Source organism: Salvia splendens, chromosome 20 (genome assembly GCF_004379255.2).
Source record: "Salvia splendens isolate huo1 chromosome 20, SspV2, whole genome shotgun sequence".
In the NCBI taxonomy this organism is placed as follows: domain Eukaryota; kingdom Viridiplantae; phylum Streptophyta; class Magnoliopsida; order Lamiales; family Lamiaceae; genus Salvia; species Salvia splendens.
The window spans coordinates 27,271,035-27,290,625 of NC_056051.1; the positions used below are offsets into that span (position 1 = coordinate 27,271,035).

General features: G+C 34.3%; 2 protein-coding genes across 2 annotated transcripts; both read right to left on the reverse strand.

Annotated features, from left to right (window-relative positions):
- Nucleotides 1–5,820: 5,820 nt before the first annotated feature.
- On the reverse strand, nt 5,821–10,166 carry LOC121780811 (protein HOTHEAD-like). Its single transcript, XM_042178443.1, has 5 exons — nt 9,913–10,166; nt 8,548–9,192; nt 7,461–7,852; nt 6,405–6,949; nt 5,821–6,008 (listed from the first exon to the last, which is right to left on the reverse strand). Exons 1-5 carry the CDS (start codon nt 9,977–9,979, stop codon nt 5,960–5,962), a joined length of 1,698 nt encoding a protein of 565 aa, XP_042034377.1. The 5' UTR covers nt 9,980–10,166; the 3' UTR covers nt 5,821–5,959.
- A 5,154-nt stretch (nt 10,167–15,320) lies between these two features.
- LOC121782226 (zinc finger CCCH domain-containing protein 48-like) lies at nt 15,321–19,555 on the reverse strand. The gene is made up of 9 exons (XM_042179972.1): nt 18,721–19,555; nt 18,205–18,300; nt 17,344–17,433; nt 17,057–17,158; nt 16,507–16,653; nt 16,296–16,415; nt 16,141–16,200; nt 15,844–15,941; nt 15,321–15,753 (listed from the first exon to the last, which is right to left on the reverse strand). Exons 1-9 carry the CDS (start codon nt 19,171–19,173, stop codon nt 15,612–15,614), a joined length of 1,308 nt encoding a protein of 435 aa, XP_042035906.1. The 5' UTR covers nt 19,174–19,555; the 3' UTR covers nt 15,321–15,611.
- Between the last annotated feature and the right edge of the window lie 36 nt (nt 19,556–19,591).

Below are 19,591 nucleotides of genomic sequence, written 5' to 3' on the forward strand. Positions count from 1 at the left end.
GACATTTTTTGTTTGGAGAAATGGCTTCAATCGACAAGTAGATAGCATCACCTAGTTTTGATTAATTTAAGCAAAAACCAAATGAAATTAATGAGGTAAGGCCCTTCTACTTTGCAAAGTGTTACCTCACATGTATATTGAGGAAACATATAAGTTCATCTCATCAACTTTTCAAAGCAAGGATTACATTTTTATTCTCGCATATACTGCCAATTTTCTCTCTTTTAAGAATTATTACTCCAACATATCTTATCAGAATTATGGTGGTGTCACATTGAAATATGTATTTGACTTTTTTATTCTTTTTCTCACGTTTAAATTTCAGTTTTTTATTCTTTGGTGGAATATTTTTAGATAAAATGATGAAATGATGCACGGTGCTTTATGATCTATTTCAAAAAAAGTGATTTAACAATGTTTATATAATTAGTTGCTTTTGTAAATTTAAAATTTTGTTATACACTGTATATAGCAGCTACTTATTATTCTTGATAGTTAGCCCTTTATAATTTGTCCATATCAACAAAAGATATTAGGGCCGACCCCACAGCTATTGGGCCCGTTACCAAAACACATTAGAGTCCAGTCCAAATATAAGGTACTTGTAAGCCCATATAGCTTATTTTTAAAATACTGGAGTAATTATTTATTTTATTCATAAAATATCACAATTAAATAAATATATGAAATTGGAGACTAATATAAAATGAAGATGAATTAAAAAATAAATAGTGATACTTTGAATAGTTAAGGTATACTAGTATGGTTTGTGGTTTAATGGTTGTTGGTGTTTATAATAAGGTCTGAAAAATCAACGTGACACGTGAATAGCTAAAATATGTTATGATATGATACGTAATTTGAGTTTTTGGGCGACTCTAAGTCAGTAGGGGCCTCATTAGTTGGCCCCTTTAGGGGAAAGCAGTCGAATATTGGTGTATTTCGAACTTGTGGATGACCTAATCCACTAAACCGAACACCGCCGAAACGTACTTTGAGACAAGATAGCGGCCAGGTCCGAGTAGCATGGATGTAAACCAAAATGAGGACATTTGGTGGTTGGTGTAAAAGAGGAGACATGAATGACCACAGTTGCATCTGATGTTGGATCCATTCATTCCCAATTCTATTTCTACAAAGCCCATAACAATCACATCAAACATAATCATGCTAATACATATCATCACCACTAATACAGACATACTCATCAACTAAAAACATACAAAAAACAAACATCAAAGGTCAACTATACTGTTTTCAACACAAGAAAGTACTTACTTTCACAAAACTTTGAAAAAATAATACTCCATCTCCATCATCAAGTTTTTTTTCCACCTAAATAATACCCATTTTATTTTGTAATTTCAAACTATTTTTTTTTATTTCGAGGTGCTACACGAAGTAGTTGTCGAAGTCATGTTGTCATCAAGTATTCTTATCGCACGATTGTTATCCTAATTATCGAGCACTTATTACCGGATAAGCATGTTAATTTATGAAGCATATCATGAGAAAACATTTAACTGTCTAAAATAGAGGACCAATGTATAAAATTATATATTAAATATTCTAATTGTTTCGAATATAAAACGTTTACAATAATCAATTAATATTATTGTATTTTAATTTTTTTTATTATTATTTGGATGAAACCCAAAAACAAAAATAGGCCATGTTCATTATAGGGGGCCCAACCCACCATCTAATTATCTTTAAAACTGTGGCCCAAGTAATAAATACCTAAAGCCCAGATAGAGTCCTATTTACCTTGCGTTCTCATATTTCTGTGTGTTTTTCTCTCTTGAAATTTGACATTTTTCAATAGCTGTTAAAATGCTTATGAACTGTTCGACAAAGTGCCTATGAGAGATTTCCACATTTCCACATTAGAATTTAGGCATGCATAATTCACATTTACTCCATTGCAAAAGCAATGGATTGAACATCACTAGGAGGAATATGAATCAATGGATATATGCCAATGAATTTCAGTTCGAACAACTGTGCATCTTCGTGCTAGTTTTGCTTCCACCTTAATGCAATAGATTCACAAGTTAATCCATAAACTGTACCTTTTTTCTCTATGAGAAATTAACCATTGCATCTCGTCTATCATGTTAAGCAAAACCGGTCGTAGGGCAACTCTCCTTTGGCATGTTACTGCAACCCAAAGCCGTACAATCATGCCAAGTAAGTGCAGCCCTATAACCGGTTTACTTAATGGACATCCATTGCCTCTTAGAACTTCTTCTTCCGTTTCTACATCTGCGTGTTCATGGTTTGACTGAGAACTACTGATGTTAGCTGTGGTTTATATATGCTTTAGCAGATGGATAAACCAATTCAGAAACGGCATATGCTTCAAGTCTTATGCGTCTTCGTCTCAGGAGAAAAGCAATGGAAAGGAGATTCTGTCTAAAAGATGAAATGGCCTATTTTCAGAATCATGGATCAGCATATCCTTCCAGATATTCCTTCTCCACTTTATTTCCAATTATTTTGTGATTTGTATGTGAAAGATTGTTAGAGCAATCATTTTCTGCATTAGATTAACATAGAGAAGAAACATACTAAAACTGTGATTATATCATCTGGAAGAAAAACAGCTTCCTTTTCCTATCAAATAGTATTCCTTATTTAGTAGGAGTACATAAAAATGGAAAAACGTTGAAGATATTTTAACATAATAATCATTCTCTATATATGGAGAAAGTAGATATTTCCATGTCTTTTGTGGTCAGACAACCATGTGGCTGTTTCCCTCTCTGTGAGGATTCTCTGTCCCATATACCTGCATTACAAGATAAAATGCTGTAATGCAGGTCATTAATTAGATAAAATGCTGTAAATTCCTAAATTGTTGTCAAATTTTGGTTTTGCATGTAAGCTAGATTTGTTGTGATGACTACTTACATGGCACTGTCAGAGATGTCAACCAAAATGACGTTCAGTGAAACAATATCGTGTTATACAAATTAAATCATTTCATTTGTTGTATTTAACAAATGAAGTTATATATTGTAGTGTATGCTGACGTCTTTTCACTGCTTATATTATGACATCATTTTGGTTGACGTTGTGATTTATAGTTAGATTTAGAAGTTGATATACAAAATTAGAATTTAGTGAAAGTTTAAGAATTTACAGGCAATAGTTGCCTGTAAATTGGTCATTATTCTATTTGGTCAAATTTGGAGAAAATTGAAGTTGAATTGACAAACAAGAAAGTCTACATAGAGATATCGGTCAAGCCAGCAACATGGAAGGGTTAGAGAGTGCGTAGAGAGAATATTTACTTTTACTATAATAGTCAAAACGAGTAATCAGTACATGCTTGTGAAAAAAATGGGACAATTGTATAGGTGTTTTCCAAAAAAGCACTACTAGAAAATCAGCATTTCGTGACACCTAAAAATGTCAAGAGAAATATAGTTTTGTGGCACTTCATCTATGATGGCACTTGAGGCAAGTGTCATGCCAAAAGTTGTAATAACAGGTGAAGTGTGAGGATAGAACATCTATTCCTTCACCTAAACATGTCATGAAGAAACACATGTGGTGGCACACTAAGAAGTGTCAAAAGATAATGTCTAAGACTACACCATTTTACTGCGTTTGAATATTTACAAAATGGCTCCTATAAATGTTTTTAATTAGAATTTACCTCTATATTGTATTTAATTTATACCTCCACCTATAAATTTCTGTAATTTTCATTTTCATTTTCATCCTTCAAATATTTATATATTATATTTTCATCCTTTAAATACTTGTATTTATCTTTTTTCTCTTGTAATATACCAAAATTTTACTAAACAATATTAATCATCCAATAAAATTTATAAATAACTCATTAAAATATCAAATTTGAATAGACAAAACTTCAAAGTATCTATTGGTCTTACACCAAAATCTTACATGTATGGAAACAAAATTCATACAAATGGAATGAACTGCTACTTAAACTCAAAACACAAAAACATACCAAATAAAATAAACTACTTAAACTATACAAACAAAACTAGTACTAAAAATTGTAAAGTCTTCATTCCTCTAAAACAGGATAACACATTTATACGTGCATTCCTTGTCTCTTTTGATATTTGAGCCTCTTCTATTTGTCAAAAGAGCGAAAGTCCTATACAACGTGAACTGAAACATTAAAATTATAAATTTTCAAGTTACTACCATAAATTACAACATATATACTGGCATTAGATGAATAATACATATGGAAAATATCAACTATAAGAGAAACTGAAAAAATAAAAGTAAATAACAACCAAAAATTATACGATATCTTATGCCATGATATAGAAAACATCAAAATAGTAAGAAACACAAGACTATGTAGTATTTGGCAACCAACATACAACCTTAAGTATAACATAGGAAGAAAGTAAAGCTCTAATTCAATCTCAAATACAATTATCATGATGACAGGCATACAGGAGATTGATCAAACAAAAAACAATATAACTAGTAAAATAAATTTACAGCCATCAAAATGTAAGTTCAAACTCCAAACTTCTCATCATAGTATCAACACAGTCTAAAATTTCAAGATTTTGATGTTAACATTATGTAGTGTCAATACAATGTCAACACAACATCAACCATTGACACGGGGTTGACATTTTTCTAACGGTCCAGATCATATTTGGAATTTGTACAATATTTAGAGTTTGCATATGATTGCATCCCCAGATATAAATACCTAATTAAGCACCATCTCATGGCACCTTAAATTGTCACACTCCCAATAAGTATCAATGTCAGAAACCAAACAGTAGTATTCATCTCAGAAGGCTAAGGTATCAAGAGGGATGACTCCTTTAATCTATAAACTAAATTTGTTATCATACTTTAATAGATGTAAGCGTACAACAAACAAAGAGATAGGGCACCTTTCTCTGCAGAGGAAGAAACGATCAAGAAGAAAATCCCAAAGGAAACTGCAACAATACTGGGAATAGATTTTCTAGAAGCCGCCATATTTACTGAAATAAAAAGATATATCAATGAAGATATCAGAAATGAGTTGATCTCTACATTATATATAAATAATGTGATAAGTTGGTAGAACATTTCTCATAACACAATAGCAAATATAGGTAATATAGGATATAGTAGTGTGGGCATGGGCACCTGCATAAACTTAAATACAGAGGATCACATGAAATCTCTCATAATAATAAACAAATTAAACATGTTTGATTCATAGCATAACCTATTAGTATTATTTAAGGGCGTGGACAAAGTAAATCCATTAGTTGAATATATAGCAAAATTAGCGTGTAACTCGTTGAAATTTGATGAAAAATTACTTTACGTTATTATTATACTATAATAATTTTAGATTTTTATTGTCTAACATATGATAGGATTTATATAAATTATTTTATAATTAATTTAATTTTGAAGTAGTGTGTCGCGGTTCAACCTAGCAATATAATAAAATTGCCTCCTCAATAAATTATTTCGGCGCCTCTTTATTTCTTTATTGGGATAAAGTATAGGACCACAGTATAACTTTAAGAACAAGTGAAATTTATTTATTTATTTGTTGAATATATAGCAAAATCGAAAATTTATATTCGGCATGTGCTCATATAGATGAACTAGCTAGCTAACCCTAAGAGGGTACTAGCTTAAATTAACAAATTCAAAGTTATAAGTAAGATTACGTGCACGGAAAAACAATTATGGAGTTGATAAATGACATCTAATGAGTGTATTTCACGACTTTTTTTTTATAGAATATTTATCATTTATTAACCATATATACAATAATTGTATAAAATATTAATAAATGTTCTCAACATACTATTAAAAAGAAAGAAAAAACATGACATAGAAAAGAACAAGTTCTGCAAACAATACTTATTAAAATAAAACTCTACTCGAAATATTATCAAACACCACTTTTCTCGTCGAATTTTGCGCATAATTAATTTAATCAAATCGTCTTATTATTCCTGTGCTGCAGAATCATCTGTCCCATATACCTGCAGGATTAGATTCATGAACCACAAATTAATAGCTTAAACAATTAAATTTCCCAAATCATCCAAACAAGTATAAAAAAGCTAAAACGCAAATATATAAACTTTCAATAAAAAAAACAAAATATTAATTCTTAAATTTAATTGATTAAAAAAGTATTTTTGAAAAATATTAATTTCAACAAAAAACACAAAAATACTCCTAGCAATTTTAAAATTCCATAACCCCATAAAACCATATAGCTCTCCTAGCGTTCCAGTCATAATTTTTCGTTTTTTGTCATTCACAAAAATTAATTAGCAATATCTTGAATTACTTTTCTATTAAAATTCGTATCATTCACAGACAACGTTATTAATAAGAGATAGAAATAGAAATGGGAGAAAAACGAAGCAAACCTTCCGAGCATCATAACCGTAGCCTGAGGGTTTGTCCCTGGCGAATAATAAAAGGTGGAGCCATCAACGACACGCAACGAGTCGACCCCAATGACACGGTAATCGGAGTCGACCACACGGCCGACCTGGCATCCCCCGTGGTAGTGCCACAGGGTCATGACGGTGTCCCTACAATACTGCTCCATGGAGTAAGCAGAAGCTACATGTCTCCCTCTCAAATTGATGGGCAAAGACAGCATGAACCTCTGCAGGGACTCGAAGGAGGTGAAGGGGAAGAGGAATTCCGAGACGGCCCGTGACCGGACCACCTTCCTCAAGATTTCCATGCCTCCGACGCACCTCGTCAGGTCCCTTTCGTCCTTGAAGTAGTTGAATGTGACTCTCGGGTTCGACTCCGGGTCCTTGTTCAAGAGCTCCATGTAGCCGGTCGAGAACGGGCCCATGATCTTCTGCAGGACTACTGCGAGTCTGGTATTCTCCGCTTTGGATCCTTGAAGGATTTGTTGGATGCTTTGGTTCGTGGGGATCATGAATGGCGCGACCGTCTGCGCGGGAAAAGCGTATGTCAACATCATTCGTGACCTTAGTGTATGTCTTTCGTTATTTGTTTTGTTTTATACATTTAATTTGATTCTGATACGATAAATATTTTTATTTTATTCATTAATTCAATGTCACAGGAAAATGAACTAATCGAACTTTGATTTTTAAGTATTTTTTAAAATTATTTATCTTAGTAATTATTTTATGTTGTAGAAAAACTACATTGTGAAATTACAAGCTTACCCTTAATAAAAATTGAAAAAACTTCTCTCTTATCATTGTCCTTCACTTTAGACCGCAAACTATTTCCACCCAACATGTCCACTCTCAAATTTTTGCTCAGATACGTAAAAAAAGAGATCAATCTAATCCTAACGAGTTAACCAATTTGTGACAGGAGAAGTGACTGCTTACTACGTATTTAACTTGAATTCATTTAACTTCACATTTTGAATATGAAACAACTGACATGTGAATATCTGAACAGTAAGAGAATATGGATGAATGGCTTACCTTGTTTGCGACGTCCACATTGTGTTGAATGAAGTCATAGATGGAAGAAAGCTCGATGAATCCACTGGCGGCTTCAATGTAGCTCCCGACATCGGAAATGCCAACGACCTGAACCAGTGAGATCTCGACTGGACGACTGGAAGGTATGAGCAACATATTGGTCGGATTGTCGGACATGCCTTGCCCTACTAATGGTTGCTCCAAGACTACGTTAATTCCCAGGGCTCGTAACTCAGGGCCCGGCCCGATGCCACTCAACATCAGAAGTTGCGGGCTGCCCAGTGCCCCAGCTGAGAGAATTATCTCATTTGCTACTCCTCTCTTCAAGTATACCCTGTGGTTATACCCATTTGAGTCTCTGAAGAAAACTCCATTTGCCTTGGGCTTTCTACCTGCATCAAGTTAAAGTGAAGAATCCAAGCCAGAAATTAGAATCATTTTCATATTTAAAGTAGATAATTAGAATTCCAGATAGTTAATATCTGTTTGGTAAAATGAGGTAAATGATTATGAAATTAAATTTGAAGAATTTGTGCGCGCACACACACAACATGCACATAATACACAATGCCCCACGCGCGCACACACAATGTGTGCAGTGTGTGTTTTGTTTACAGTGTGTGTGCGCAGTATGAGATTTTGTGTATAGTGTGTGCAACGTATGTATTTTCAATTCAATTCAATTTTATGTACTAAACAGATCTATGTAGCCCATTTCAATCATTTTCAATTTCTAAAATTCATGTCAATCTTCTTTCTATCTGATTATTATGTATTAAAACTTAGTGTCGTTTCATAAGTTAGTACTCCATGCGCAACCATTTAAAGAGCCCTTGTAACCATTTTGGTTTGTCCACGATTTATAAAACCATTTACTTTATTCCATTTTTAGATTCCATCATTTTTTTACACTCACAATCCAATATAAAACTAATACTTTAAATGGGTCTCACATTCTCCTTTTACTTTTCTTCATAAAGTCAAACAATTTTTTAAAACTCGTGTCGAGTCCAAAGGACTCTTTAAATCGTGGACGGAGGGAGTATTTTTAAAGGACAGGGGCATTAGCATGAAATAGAAATCTGACCTGGAGAGGTGCTGAATAAGATTCGATGCACGGTGGCGTGTAAATAAACAGTAATCTTGGTGGGATCAGCATACTCCAACAAATCCGCAGCCGTGTGCCTCACACCATCCTCATCAAATATCGAGCCCCCGACCTTGGTCCCAATAAGATGCTCGTACGTGGCGCCGTTGTCGGGCGCCACTCCCGCGTCGAGCAGGCCGTCCCTCATGGCAGCCTGCCACTGCTGCACGCGCGGCAGGTGCGCCACCTTCCGCTCCACCCACTCGTACGACTCCCTCGCCAGCTGCGGGTCCCACCCGGCCCCGCGCACGTACTCAGCACTGGCCCGCGTGTAGAACCCCGCGTTGATGGCCGACCCCCCGCCCAGCACGCGGGCGCGGTGGTTGAACACGCCGTCCGTGGAGACGAACGGCTGCGAGGCCGAGGTGGGCGACGTGTCGAGGAGCGACTTGGCGAACCCCGTGATCTGGGTAACGTTGGGGTTGTCGTAGGGGAGCCCGCCCCTCTCGAGGAGGAGGACTTTCGCCGAGGCTGAGAGCGTCGCCGCCAGGGCACAGCCGGCAGTTCCGCCGCCGATGACTACATAGTCGTAGTAGTCTAGCAGCGGAGCTGAGGTGGCGTTTCTCGCGAACGAGGTGTACGGAGCTATTTAATAGATCAGGAGTTCGAGTCAATATAATCACGACACGTAAATAAAGAATCATTATAATCCTCTTAGTAAAATGAAACATTAATGAAACGCAGCAAATTGGTACCAACCTTTTGTAACTTGAATGCAATTAAATTTCTTTTTACTGTTTTTATCTAGTTTTATTATTCTAGAAGCAAGACAAAGGCTCTTTGCACACTCTTTGTATGGAAGTACTATGTATGGTATTTATTAATGATTAATTAAATTTTGGGTTCTGCATAAGAACATACAACTCATGATCTTAGAATATACTACAAAGTACAAACTTCACTTCTTTTTCTTTATAGTTTCACATATAAATTTTATAATTTGTCCCAAGATTTACTAACTTTTTTTTATTTTCTCGATCACTAATTCAAAAGGACAATATATCCTGACTTTTCACATTGCTGTTATATTAGTGTATTTGAAACAAAACAAAACAAAACAAAACAAAACAAAACAAAACAAAACAAAACAAAACAAAAAAATTTCTTTCTAGTTTATTTGAAATTTATAAGATAATAATCCAAAAACAAAACAAAAAATACAAAAAATTAGTGTATTCTAGGAGATAAGGAGTATCATTTACCAAACCTAAGATGTTCAGACAATAATATAACTAATCTAATTACATATAGATTGCTTTAGAAAGAAATTCAAGAATACCATATGCATGAGAGAGAGAGAGAGACCTTGCTCTGCAAATGAAGAAGCGAAGAGGAAGAAAATCCCAAGAGAAACCAACGTTGCAGAAGCCATGATATGTGTGAGAAATAGAGGATTTGAAAGAAATGAAGATCAACTAACAGAACTTGAACAATAATATTTTACACGCAAACAACAACTCTTCTTTTTATAAGTAGAAACAAGAAAATGACACTGTTTCTGGCACAAAGATCTTTGCAGCTCTTTTTCTCTGAGGAATATAATGAGAGCAAAATTATTGTTGAACTATAAATTATATGGGGACAAAATTCATATAAAGATTTCACTCACTCATTAAAAGAGTTGGTTGTTAAAATAGGGGCTAGCTATATATATATTCTCAATTTTTAAAGATCAGTTACTATATACTCTATAATTGAGTTTTGAATTTTGAGATAATAATTTTTCTATATTGTCGTTATATGAATTTTTACATGACAATTTTCACATGAAATATAAAAAATTAAATAATCGAATGTATCCTGATTTTATTTAAAATATCATCAATTTTATCACAGCATATAGTCATTGAATCTATTTTACCCAACCTTTTATACTGATCAATTTATTCTCTTGTCTTTCTGATTTATAACTATATAACTTCGGGCCTTTGACCCCATTTTTTATTTTGCACTCAGAGATTTGAGATGTAATCATTTCGTCCCAACTAAATTAAGTCATATTTCTTTTTAGGATGACTCAATTAAGTTGAGTCACTTTCTTTGCAAAAAAATAAAACATCTCATCATTACTCCCTCCGTCCCATAAGATTATGTACTTTCCAATTTTGGAAACTCTTTTCTTTCTAATGAGGTGTGACTCATTCTCCGCTAATAATACTTTAATTCCTTTTTCTCTCTACCTCTCTCTTACTTTTTCAATTTTGCATTAAAACTCACGTCGAACCCAAAGTGCATATTCTTTGGGGATGGAAGAGTATTATTTTATTTCATCGCATGTTTTATTCTCTCTTATCTTTTCCTACTTTATTCTTTTCTCCTATTTTATTTTATTTTATTTTATTTTATTTTATTTTATTTTATTTTATTTTCATTAAATCTATTCAATACAGTTTCTTAATATCTATGCCTAAAAATTTTGTCCCAGTTACTTGGAAAGGAGCGAGTATAAATAAATACACAAACTTAATAATCTTTGTAATATTATCACAAATAGAGTTTTGCCCAAATTAAAATTGACAATGCTAGTTATATTCTCTTTTCTTTGTTCGAAATATCATCTTGATTATCACATGATAAAAGACAATTCAAGATGATGATCACTTGGAGGAAGACAAATCCAATATGACAAGTTCATTGGTGCCTAAAGACAATAGGTTTGAGGTGCTTTTACCCGTTACAAGGAAGTTATTTTACCATTGGGACAATATGTTAATCCGTAAGCACTACACAAGATACAATTTGTCTTACGAAAAGATCTACTCGACTTACCAGTAGTTTAATTTATTTTACTATTTTTTCTGTAATTTCCATTCTACTTATTTCAGTGTCTTTTCTTCAATCATAAGTAATAGAAAGGGTATCGCCTACGCCTAAAAACAGCTCGGAAAATTTCCCAAATTTTATCAAAGTCTCTAGTGGCTTACCTTCTCCACCCTACTACAGTACTATTTAATACGTATAACATGTGTATCCATTTATTACATATGCTTCATTCATTATAATATTAAAGTCTGCCCACCATTAAAATGTTAGTGAGTTAGTTGGTACTATTTTGCCTAATTTGTTTGTTGGGGGATAGTCAAAGAATTTATATAAAAATAATATAAATATATCATTCCCAAAAAATTAATATAAATATATGCAAAAAGGGATACTACATAACATCGCAATTATGGATAGTTTTAGATAAAAAAAAGTGTTCCATCCGTCCCTAGAAAATAGATAAGATTTTAATGGCATGGGTTCTAATGCATAATTTGTAAAGTAAGAGAGATGGAAAGAAAAAATGATTATAGTATATAGTGGAAAAAGAGAACCACCTCGTTACAGAGAAATATGTTTCCTTAAATAGACTTGGTCTATTTTTAAATGACATCCCAAAATGACAAATGCGGTCTATTTTTAAGGGACGGGGGAGGGAGTATCAAATACTTCCTCCGTCCACAAAAAATAGTCACATTTGTGAATGACACTGATTTTAATGAGAAATTATTAAAGTAAACGAGAAGGAGAAAAAGTTGGTAAAGTATAAGAGAGAAACTTTCTATTTTTAGAATTGAGACTAGTATTCTTTTATAGACATATCAAAATAGAAAAATGATACTCTGTCAATTATGTTTGGTCCACAAACACTCTTTGGTAGTGGATGAGACTGACAAATAATGTCAAATATATGGCTTGTTTTTTTTTTTTTTTGTTTGCAGTGGATGAGACTGACATGTAAAAATATCTTATATCACTTGTTTCTCTTTTTTTTTTGTTGTTGTCTTCGAACCATTTTCTTCTTTTTAGATTGCTTGGCTTAGTCATTGTTTTGTTTGTTGTTAGAAATTTCTCATTTGATCACTACAGTCTAATGGATGGTTGATATATAATAGTACAAGATATCTGTAATCACTTTTTCTTTGTATGTTTTGACTTTGTGGCATGTTTTTCATTTTAAATCGCTTGGCTAGAGGATGATTCACCACTTTAATCTGACATGAGTTTTAATTAATGCAAGGAAAATAGATTAAAAAGTTAGTAGTATGTAGGTCCTATGTTTAAGGATGTATTCACATCCTTACACTAAATATTTAGAAAACACAAAACTAATTTTAAGCCATTGATCTTTACATCTAATGGCTGATTTTTGTGCCACATGGATTTAATGAAATTAATAAAAAAAATTGAGAAGGGCATTTAAGGGAGTAAGAAAAATTGGCAACTATTTCATTCCCATGATTCACGGATTCTATAGCAGATTTATTTATTTTTTATTTCCTTTCCTTAATTAAATAACAAATCACATTATGTTTATTTCTTTATATGGTTCATCGATTCTACTCCAATTCTTACTATTTTTTCGCTAAAAAAGATTAGAGAAATAAGATTTCAATTTTTTCGTCAATTTCTGAGTAATGTATATGTCTCTTCCTGGTTTAATGTATATGTCTCTTACTGAGTAATGTATATTTTTATTTGTTCACTATGGGCCATAAGTTAAATCCATTCCCTAAGGGTATAGTAGTCCATGGGGCTAGGGTGTAGTACCAACCCAATAACATATCGGTCACTAAAGGTAGGAAGTTAGAGACATTCCCTTAGGGCTAGTTTGGTTTGCCCTTTATGGTTTCTCAAGAAAAGGAATGGCTCATCTTAGTGATTCCCTTTTCATGATAGAAGAGAAATATTTCTATTGTTTGGTTTGACTTCTATGGTTTCTATAGTTTAAATTAGGAGGGAAAATGTATCTTTCAAAATTTGGGAGATACCTTAACTAATGAAATGGGTACTAATGAGGCGGACCGGAGACATTTTTGCAGGCCCTCTTGAAAGGGTATTTGACAAACCAAACATGAGAAAAGGTTTGTTTTGGGGCATTTAATACTCCTATGCCCTCTTGAAAGGGTATTTGACAAACCAAACATGAGAAAATGTTTGTTTTGGGGCATTTAATACTCCTATTTACCAAACCAAACACCTCCTTAGGGTTAACTTATCCATTGGGCTAGGGAGTTTAAATTGTTCCCTAGGAGTTTAGCAATCCATGGGGTTAAGGTATAGTACCACCACATGCATTGAGTTTCGTTTTTTATGTGTGTTTTGGATTTCATACCGTGAATAATGTACGATAATTGGCCTTTAATGTACATGCGTCATACTAAATGATGTACAAGTGTAAGGATCTAATGTTTGGCGGGAATTGGATTCATACTAAATGATGTACCAGTGTAAGGATCTAATGATGGGGCTAGGTTGTAATACTCACTCACAAAATGAAACCATCACCAAGGGTAGGGAGTTTGAATCATTCCCCTAGGATTTAGCAATCCATGGGGCTAGGGTTTAGTACCACCGCATGCATTTAATTTCATTTTTTATGTGTGTTTTGGATTTAATACAGTAAATAATGTACGAAAATTGGCCTTTAATGTACATGCGTAATACTACGCTTTTTAAAAAAAATTAACTCCTATATAAGGGAGGAAATTACAAATAAACTCTTATACTATAGATATGAGGAAATTACAACTGATGTCAAGAAGACTCTGGACATGTACATGTGTAATACTAAATGATGCACCTAATGATACACATTATAGATGTAACCATATACAAATTCAATATGTAATCAAATAATGTAGCAAATTGGTAGACTAATGTACTACTTCAGCAGACTAAATGCACTAATGTAGACTTCAGCCTACAAAATGTACTGCTGCAAAATTTTAAAAGAGAAGGTAAACATGTTCAACTTGAAAAATTTTCAGTTTAGCAGCTCTGTGAAATAATGTATAAATACAGATAATGTAGCTCATCAATTAAACAATGTACAAAGACAACTAATTGTTGGTTTCATGTCCATACTGTTTCCTTCGTGTCCATACAAGTGAGCCAATAACAAATTGTCGGTTTCACCATTTTCTCAATTTCTTGGTGTTCAAATTTCTACAATAATAATGTAAGAGAAACAGTTAAATGATTGATGTAGCCGATATAGACACATGTCAGTCAGTCAAAAAACCCAATTGAAAACCTGGAAAAAAAAACCTACAACAGAACCGAAATCGAACTTATGTACATTTAGCAATCGAGTATCTTATTTGTGAAGTTATATCAACACTTATAAATTTATAATGATCAAAATTTTTATGTAATACTAAAGTGCAATGAATTCTCCATATAACAATCACATATCCTAATTCGATAATAAACTTTTGATTATACGTGTATTCAATTCAATTGTAACATACTATAGAGTTAAAATAAAAATGATACTATATGGAGGGGCGACAGTTTTCAACATTTTCGAATAAAAATGTCAACCATCTAATTAATTTGGAGGCCATTCAATGATTTTAACTTCTTTTTCACATTTTGTCAATATATTCTAAGATTGCTGATTTAAAAACTTTAATTTATAAGAACTTATAAATGTGCGTGTTGTAGTTGGCGGGTTCAATTGTATGTCTAATTTAAAAATTCATTTCTAAACTTTTCGTTTTTATAATATCAAATTAAGTGATTGAATCTATCCTGACTTTAATTATAAAAAATAATCTAAATAAATGCAAAATATGATAAATATTAACGCAATTGTGAACAATATTAGTACAAAATAACATCAAACATGTGAAACAAATATATTAAATATCTACATATATCCAATATGATCGATCTACAGTAAGAACAGTCTTTGATGGATGAAATTGATGAATAATGTCAGTAACTTGTTTTGTTCATGCTCAAGAAATTTTATTCAATAAGTAACCAATTATGATGCTTACACACATAGTTAGATAATAAACCAAACTAACAAAACATACAAGAAGAGTAAGAGATGAATTGAAAAATAACTCAAAACTGATATGTTTCTCAAACTGATACAACAAGTTGCTTCTCATAATGTTGGTTTCACTGTCCTCTTCCGCACTCATATCTTCTTCGTTACTCGTTGATTATACTAGATTCAGCGCCGGTAGAAAAATGAAACCGGCTAGGAACTAATATAACCTGCTTTCTCATGAAGTAGCGGTTGATTCTGCCGACCACTTCCACACTCTTACTTGACCCGATCCATCACCGGTGAAAAACAAACCACCGGGGCCAATTTGTATGCTGCGGACCTCCTCCTTGGAGAAGATCTTTCCCCTCTCCGAAAATCTAGCAAGACAATGCACATCAGCCACATTCATATTCGCTTGTTGATAGAAAGGTTATAATAGCACAATCGTAAGAGAGGTGAAAACTCACGAAGGCAAGTCATAGACTCGGACAGAATTGTCGTTACAGGAGCAGAGCAGCACTGGCTTACTTTCTGAATCGTGCATCCCGCATAGAGTGATTAAACCCTGCAAGAAAAGTTCAACATGTGACGAAGCAAATTTTGTCTCATATCGACACCACAAGTAAGCAAGCAGTGATTATTTAGTCATGTTGCTTTAAGTGACTGAATTCGTTTCATTTTGATTGGATCCACTAAGAAAAAATCATGCTCTGTAGAATTTGAAAAAGGAACCGAATAAGTGGCGAACCAGGAAAAGTTCGTACCTGTTCCTCCGTATGGGTAAATGTTACTTCCAAATTACCAGCCTCGGTCGCAGCCCAGACCTACAAAATCACAAAATGAAGGTGCAACTTAGTAATACAGTAATAGTTTACGGAGACTAAGTATCAAAATTGAGGAAGACCTACGAAGTACAAACCTTTACGGTGTTGTCTAATGAAGCTGATAAAAGGAACTGATCCCAACACAAAACAGATGTGACGACATGGTTATGTCCGGTTAAAGTTTGGATACATTGCATAGTTTCCAGGCTCCACACCTGAATATAAAACATGAAAGAGAAGAAACAATACATTAGTGAGAAGCCGCAGTACAATGAGAAGCATACTTAGTTTAAGTGTCGAACTTACTCTAATAGTGTGGTCCATGGAACCAGAGTACATTCTGTTACCACCGACAACTAGTGTCACGACAGCAAGAGTGTGACCCAAGAGTGATGCAGCTGGTTCAAAGCAGTTTGTAACAGCATTGAATTTCCATGCCAATATTGACCCATCCTGTGTTAAATAACAACGAAAGATACAAAAGAGTAACATTAGAATCTGTCTCCACATGAACTTAAAGCATTTTCCAGTGCCACCTCTCAGCAACTTATTCAGAAAACCGAAGTATAAATCCAAGAATTGAAAACTAGCAGTCGAATTACAGGGGGGCGGGGGGAAAGAAATACGTAAATGCCCCAGTATGCACACAAAATTATGCTTTCCGCATCTATTAAAAGATCACTTGTGAGTACCACCACATCTCCCTCTCCAATTTAAGAGAATGAATTGAGAAATTGCACAAGGGAAATCGAGATGCAGTGGTCACTTTACTAGCACAGCACACCATAATAAAACATATACGTGGTTTGGATAACAAGAATTTTTTTTCCGTATACCCATAAAATCAGCATTATACCTTGTTACCGGCGAAGAGTAGATCATTTCCAACAACTAGGGAATACACTTGTCCAACAGGTCCGCTTAAACTGAGCTCCATTGATGTTTGGATATTCCATGCCTATTACAGGACAAAAAATGGACAAAATGTAAGACGTAACTGTAGTTACATCGACAGGAAAGGTTAACAAAAATATTCAGGGCTTGTGCATCTTATCAATATGAGAAAGAGAGTGATGAATGAAACACATATATGTTAAATAGAAAAAGAAGGGAAACAGTTTGAGTGTTGATTATATGTATTACCTTGACTAGATTTGTCAAGCCCACAAACACCCATGGACCTTCACTTAGCATACAGCCTACTGAACATCCCATATTCACTACACCTGCCAGCTGTTATAAAGAAAACAAGAGAGCTTACATTAAACCATTACCACTAAGAAAAAGTTTATAGCCCAAACACAACTTGACTGAAAGCTCTCTCAGCTAAGTTTCAAACTCATCCTGAGAAGCTCGAGTATTTTCATAGCCGGTTGAAAATCACAAGTATGATCCTCTATAACTTTTTTTGGTATTCAATTTCTGTATCCTAATTAAATTAATGATTTTTCTAGCATTATTATTTTGTACACAGACTACAATCATACAATTGCAAACAATATAGATTAGAACTTATACTTAACTGAATTAATAGATGATAATCCAAAATTTCCATGTTCTTATCACCCTAAAAAACCAAACAGAAATACAAAAAGAAGTTGTAATAAATAGGACTACATTGATAAAAAGTAAGATAATAACATCTAGAGTATATGCAAATTCGAGTTTGAGCTATAATGGACTAAACTATATATTAGTGCAGCATCAGATAAATGTTTTTGCATAGCATCGATTCTGATTCTAAGCATAAGCTTTACACCTCAAGTTCAAATTCCTATATATAAGTATATGAGAGAAAGCTCAATTTAATTATTGTTTTGCAACACGTAGAATATCCATAGCATTGCCAAAGTTTAGTATAAAAATCTCATACCTTAATCTAAATTAGACTAATTGCACAAGCACGTTGGATGGGAAATTACATGAAAGTTATAGCCAATTGTCTCCAATATTTGCAGAATGCAAACAAGAACAATGTAGAGACTTAAACAAAAAGGGAACTACCTGACCAGATTGGCAGTCCCAAATTCTGACTGTCTCATCTTCACTCCCAGAGTACAGCTTATCAGACCCCGAAGGCAAAGTAATCCCTGTCACAGCCTGACAAGCAAATATTTTATCAAGAGCAACCTTCACCAGCAAGCTCTAGCTCACTCAAGGGAACACAGAAATCAAGACATACATGCCTAAATAAACTCACTTCACAGAACTAAAGGAAAGATCTAGAAAGCGAAGTACTACACACGCAAACTGCAAAACCAAAGGAAACTTATGGAGCATTAAGAAATATAACTAGGCTCCATAGCAAATTCAAAAATATTCTAGAGGTGAAACACAGACCACCCAAAACTCCAAATGTCACCAAACAAAACAAAGACAAGATTTTTGAAAAAGCTACAATCACAACCAAGAGCCTGACCGAGAACAACTCAAACACAAGATCAGCAAGAAAGCATAAACCAGCACCAAGAAGTGCACTAATCAAAATCGAAGAACACGATCAGTAGAAAATTAGCCTACTTGTTTGTGGCCCTCGAGCGGTGTCAACAAGGTAAACGAATCCGTGGACCACTGATGCAAAAATTTACAAGTATCCCCGTATCTACAGCTCCCTTGCACCCAATAGCTGCAGATTTTCTTCTCAACTTTCCTAACGAAAGTCCTGTTGCCGCTTACCGGCTGCTGCGACTGCGGCCTGCCCCATGAATTATTATGATTGCTATTATTAAAATTATAGTTCCCGCTCCTCCGTAATCCGCCGCCGCCACGGTAATTATCCTCCGCCCCGAAACCCTGATGCCCCCTCTTGCCATTCGCCGCTGTCGGCAGCTCCCCGTGCAGAAAGGGGCATGGATTTCTCGTGCACTTGCCTTTTTCCCAGTGGAAACACACCTTCTGCTGCCTACCGTTGCTATCGCTTGAAGACGAGGGGCCGAGGCGGTTGAAAATCCTTCTTCCCCCATCCGCATCCATTTTTAGGAGCACACTGTGTAAATGAGATGGTTGGAGGTCTTTTATTGGGTTGTAAATTAGAATTGGGGGTGATTGATTAGATAACGGTGCTGATCCCGAACAAGAGAGAATAGGAAGTGGGATTTGGGGTTTGAAGGGAATTTTATGAACCCTAATTTCGGGAGTTAAAGATTTTTAAGAATGGTAGGAGGAGGAAGAAAACACGACTTTCCTTTGTATTTATTTGTTTCTTACTTTCAATTACTATTTCCTAAAATAAGAGAGAGAAAATGGAAAGCATGAGAAAAGATAAAGCAGCAAAAACATCGTCCCACAAAAAGTTATGATTTTTGAGGCATGTGTTTAGACAACTCATGGAGCTGTGCTCGAGTTTGAAATTCGCTTGAATTTTGATAGTTCTCGTTTCTGAGATTTCCAC

Coding starts and splice junctions, on each gene's coding strand:
- LOC121780811 (XM_042178443.1), bottom strand. CDS start 9,979: ATGGCTTCTGCAACGTTGGTTTCTCTTGGGATTTTCTTCCTCTTCGCT. Junction 9,193..9,912: donor TTCTTCATTTGCAGAGCAAG/GTCTCTCTCTCT, acceptor TCTATTAAATAG/CTCCGTACACCTCGTTCGCG. Junction 6,950..7,460: donor ATGTGGACGTCGCAAACAAG/GTAAGCCATTCA, acceptor TTTCCCGCGCAG/ACGGTCGCGCCATTCATGAT.
- LOC121782226 (XM_042179972.1), bottom strand. CDS start 19,173: ATGGATGCGGATGGGGGAAGAAGGATTTTCAACCGCCTCGGCCCCTCG. Junction 17,434..18,204: donor GGGACTGCCAATCTGGTCAG/GTAGTTCCCTTT, acceptor TCTTTATAACAG/CTGGCAGGTGTAGTGAATAT. Junction 16,201..16,295: donor CATTAGACAACACCGTAAAG/GTTTGTACTTCG, acceptor GTGATTTTGTAG/GTCTGGGCTGCGACCGAGGC.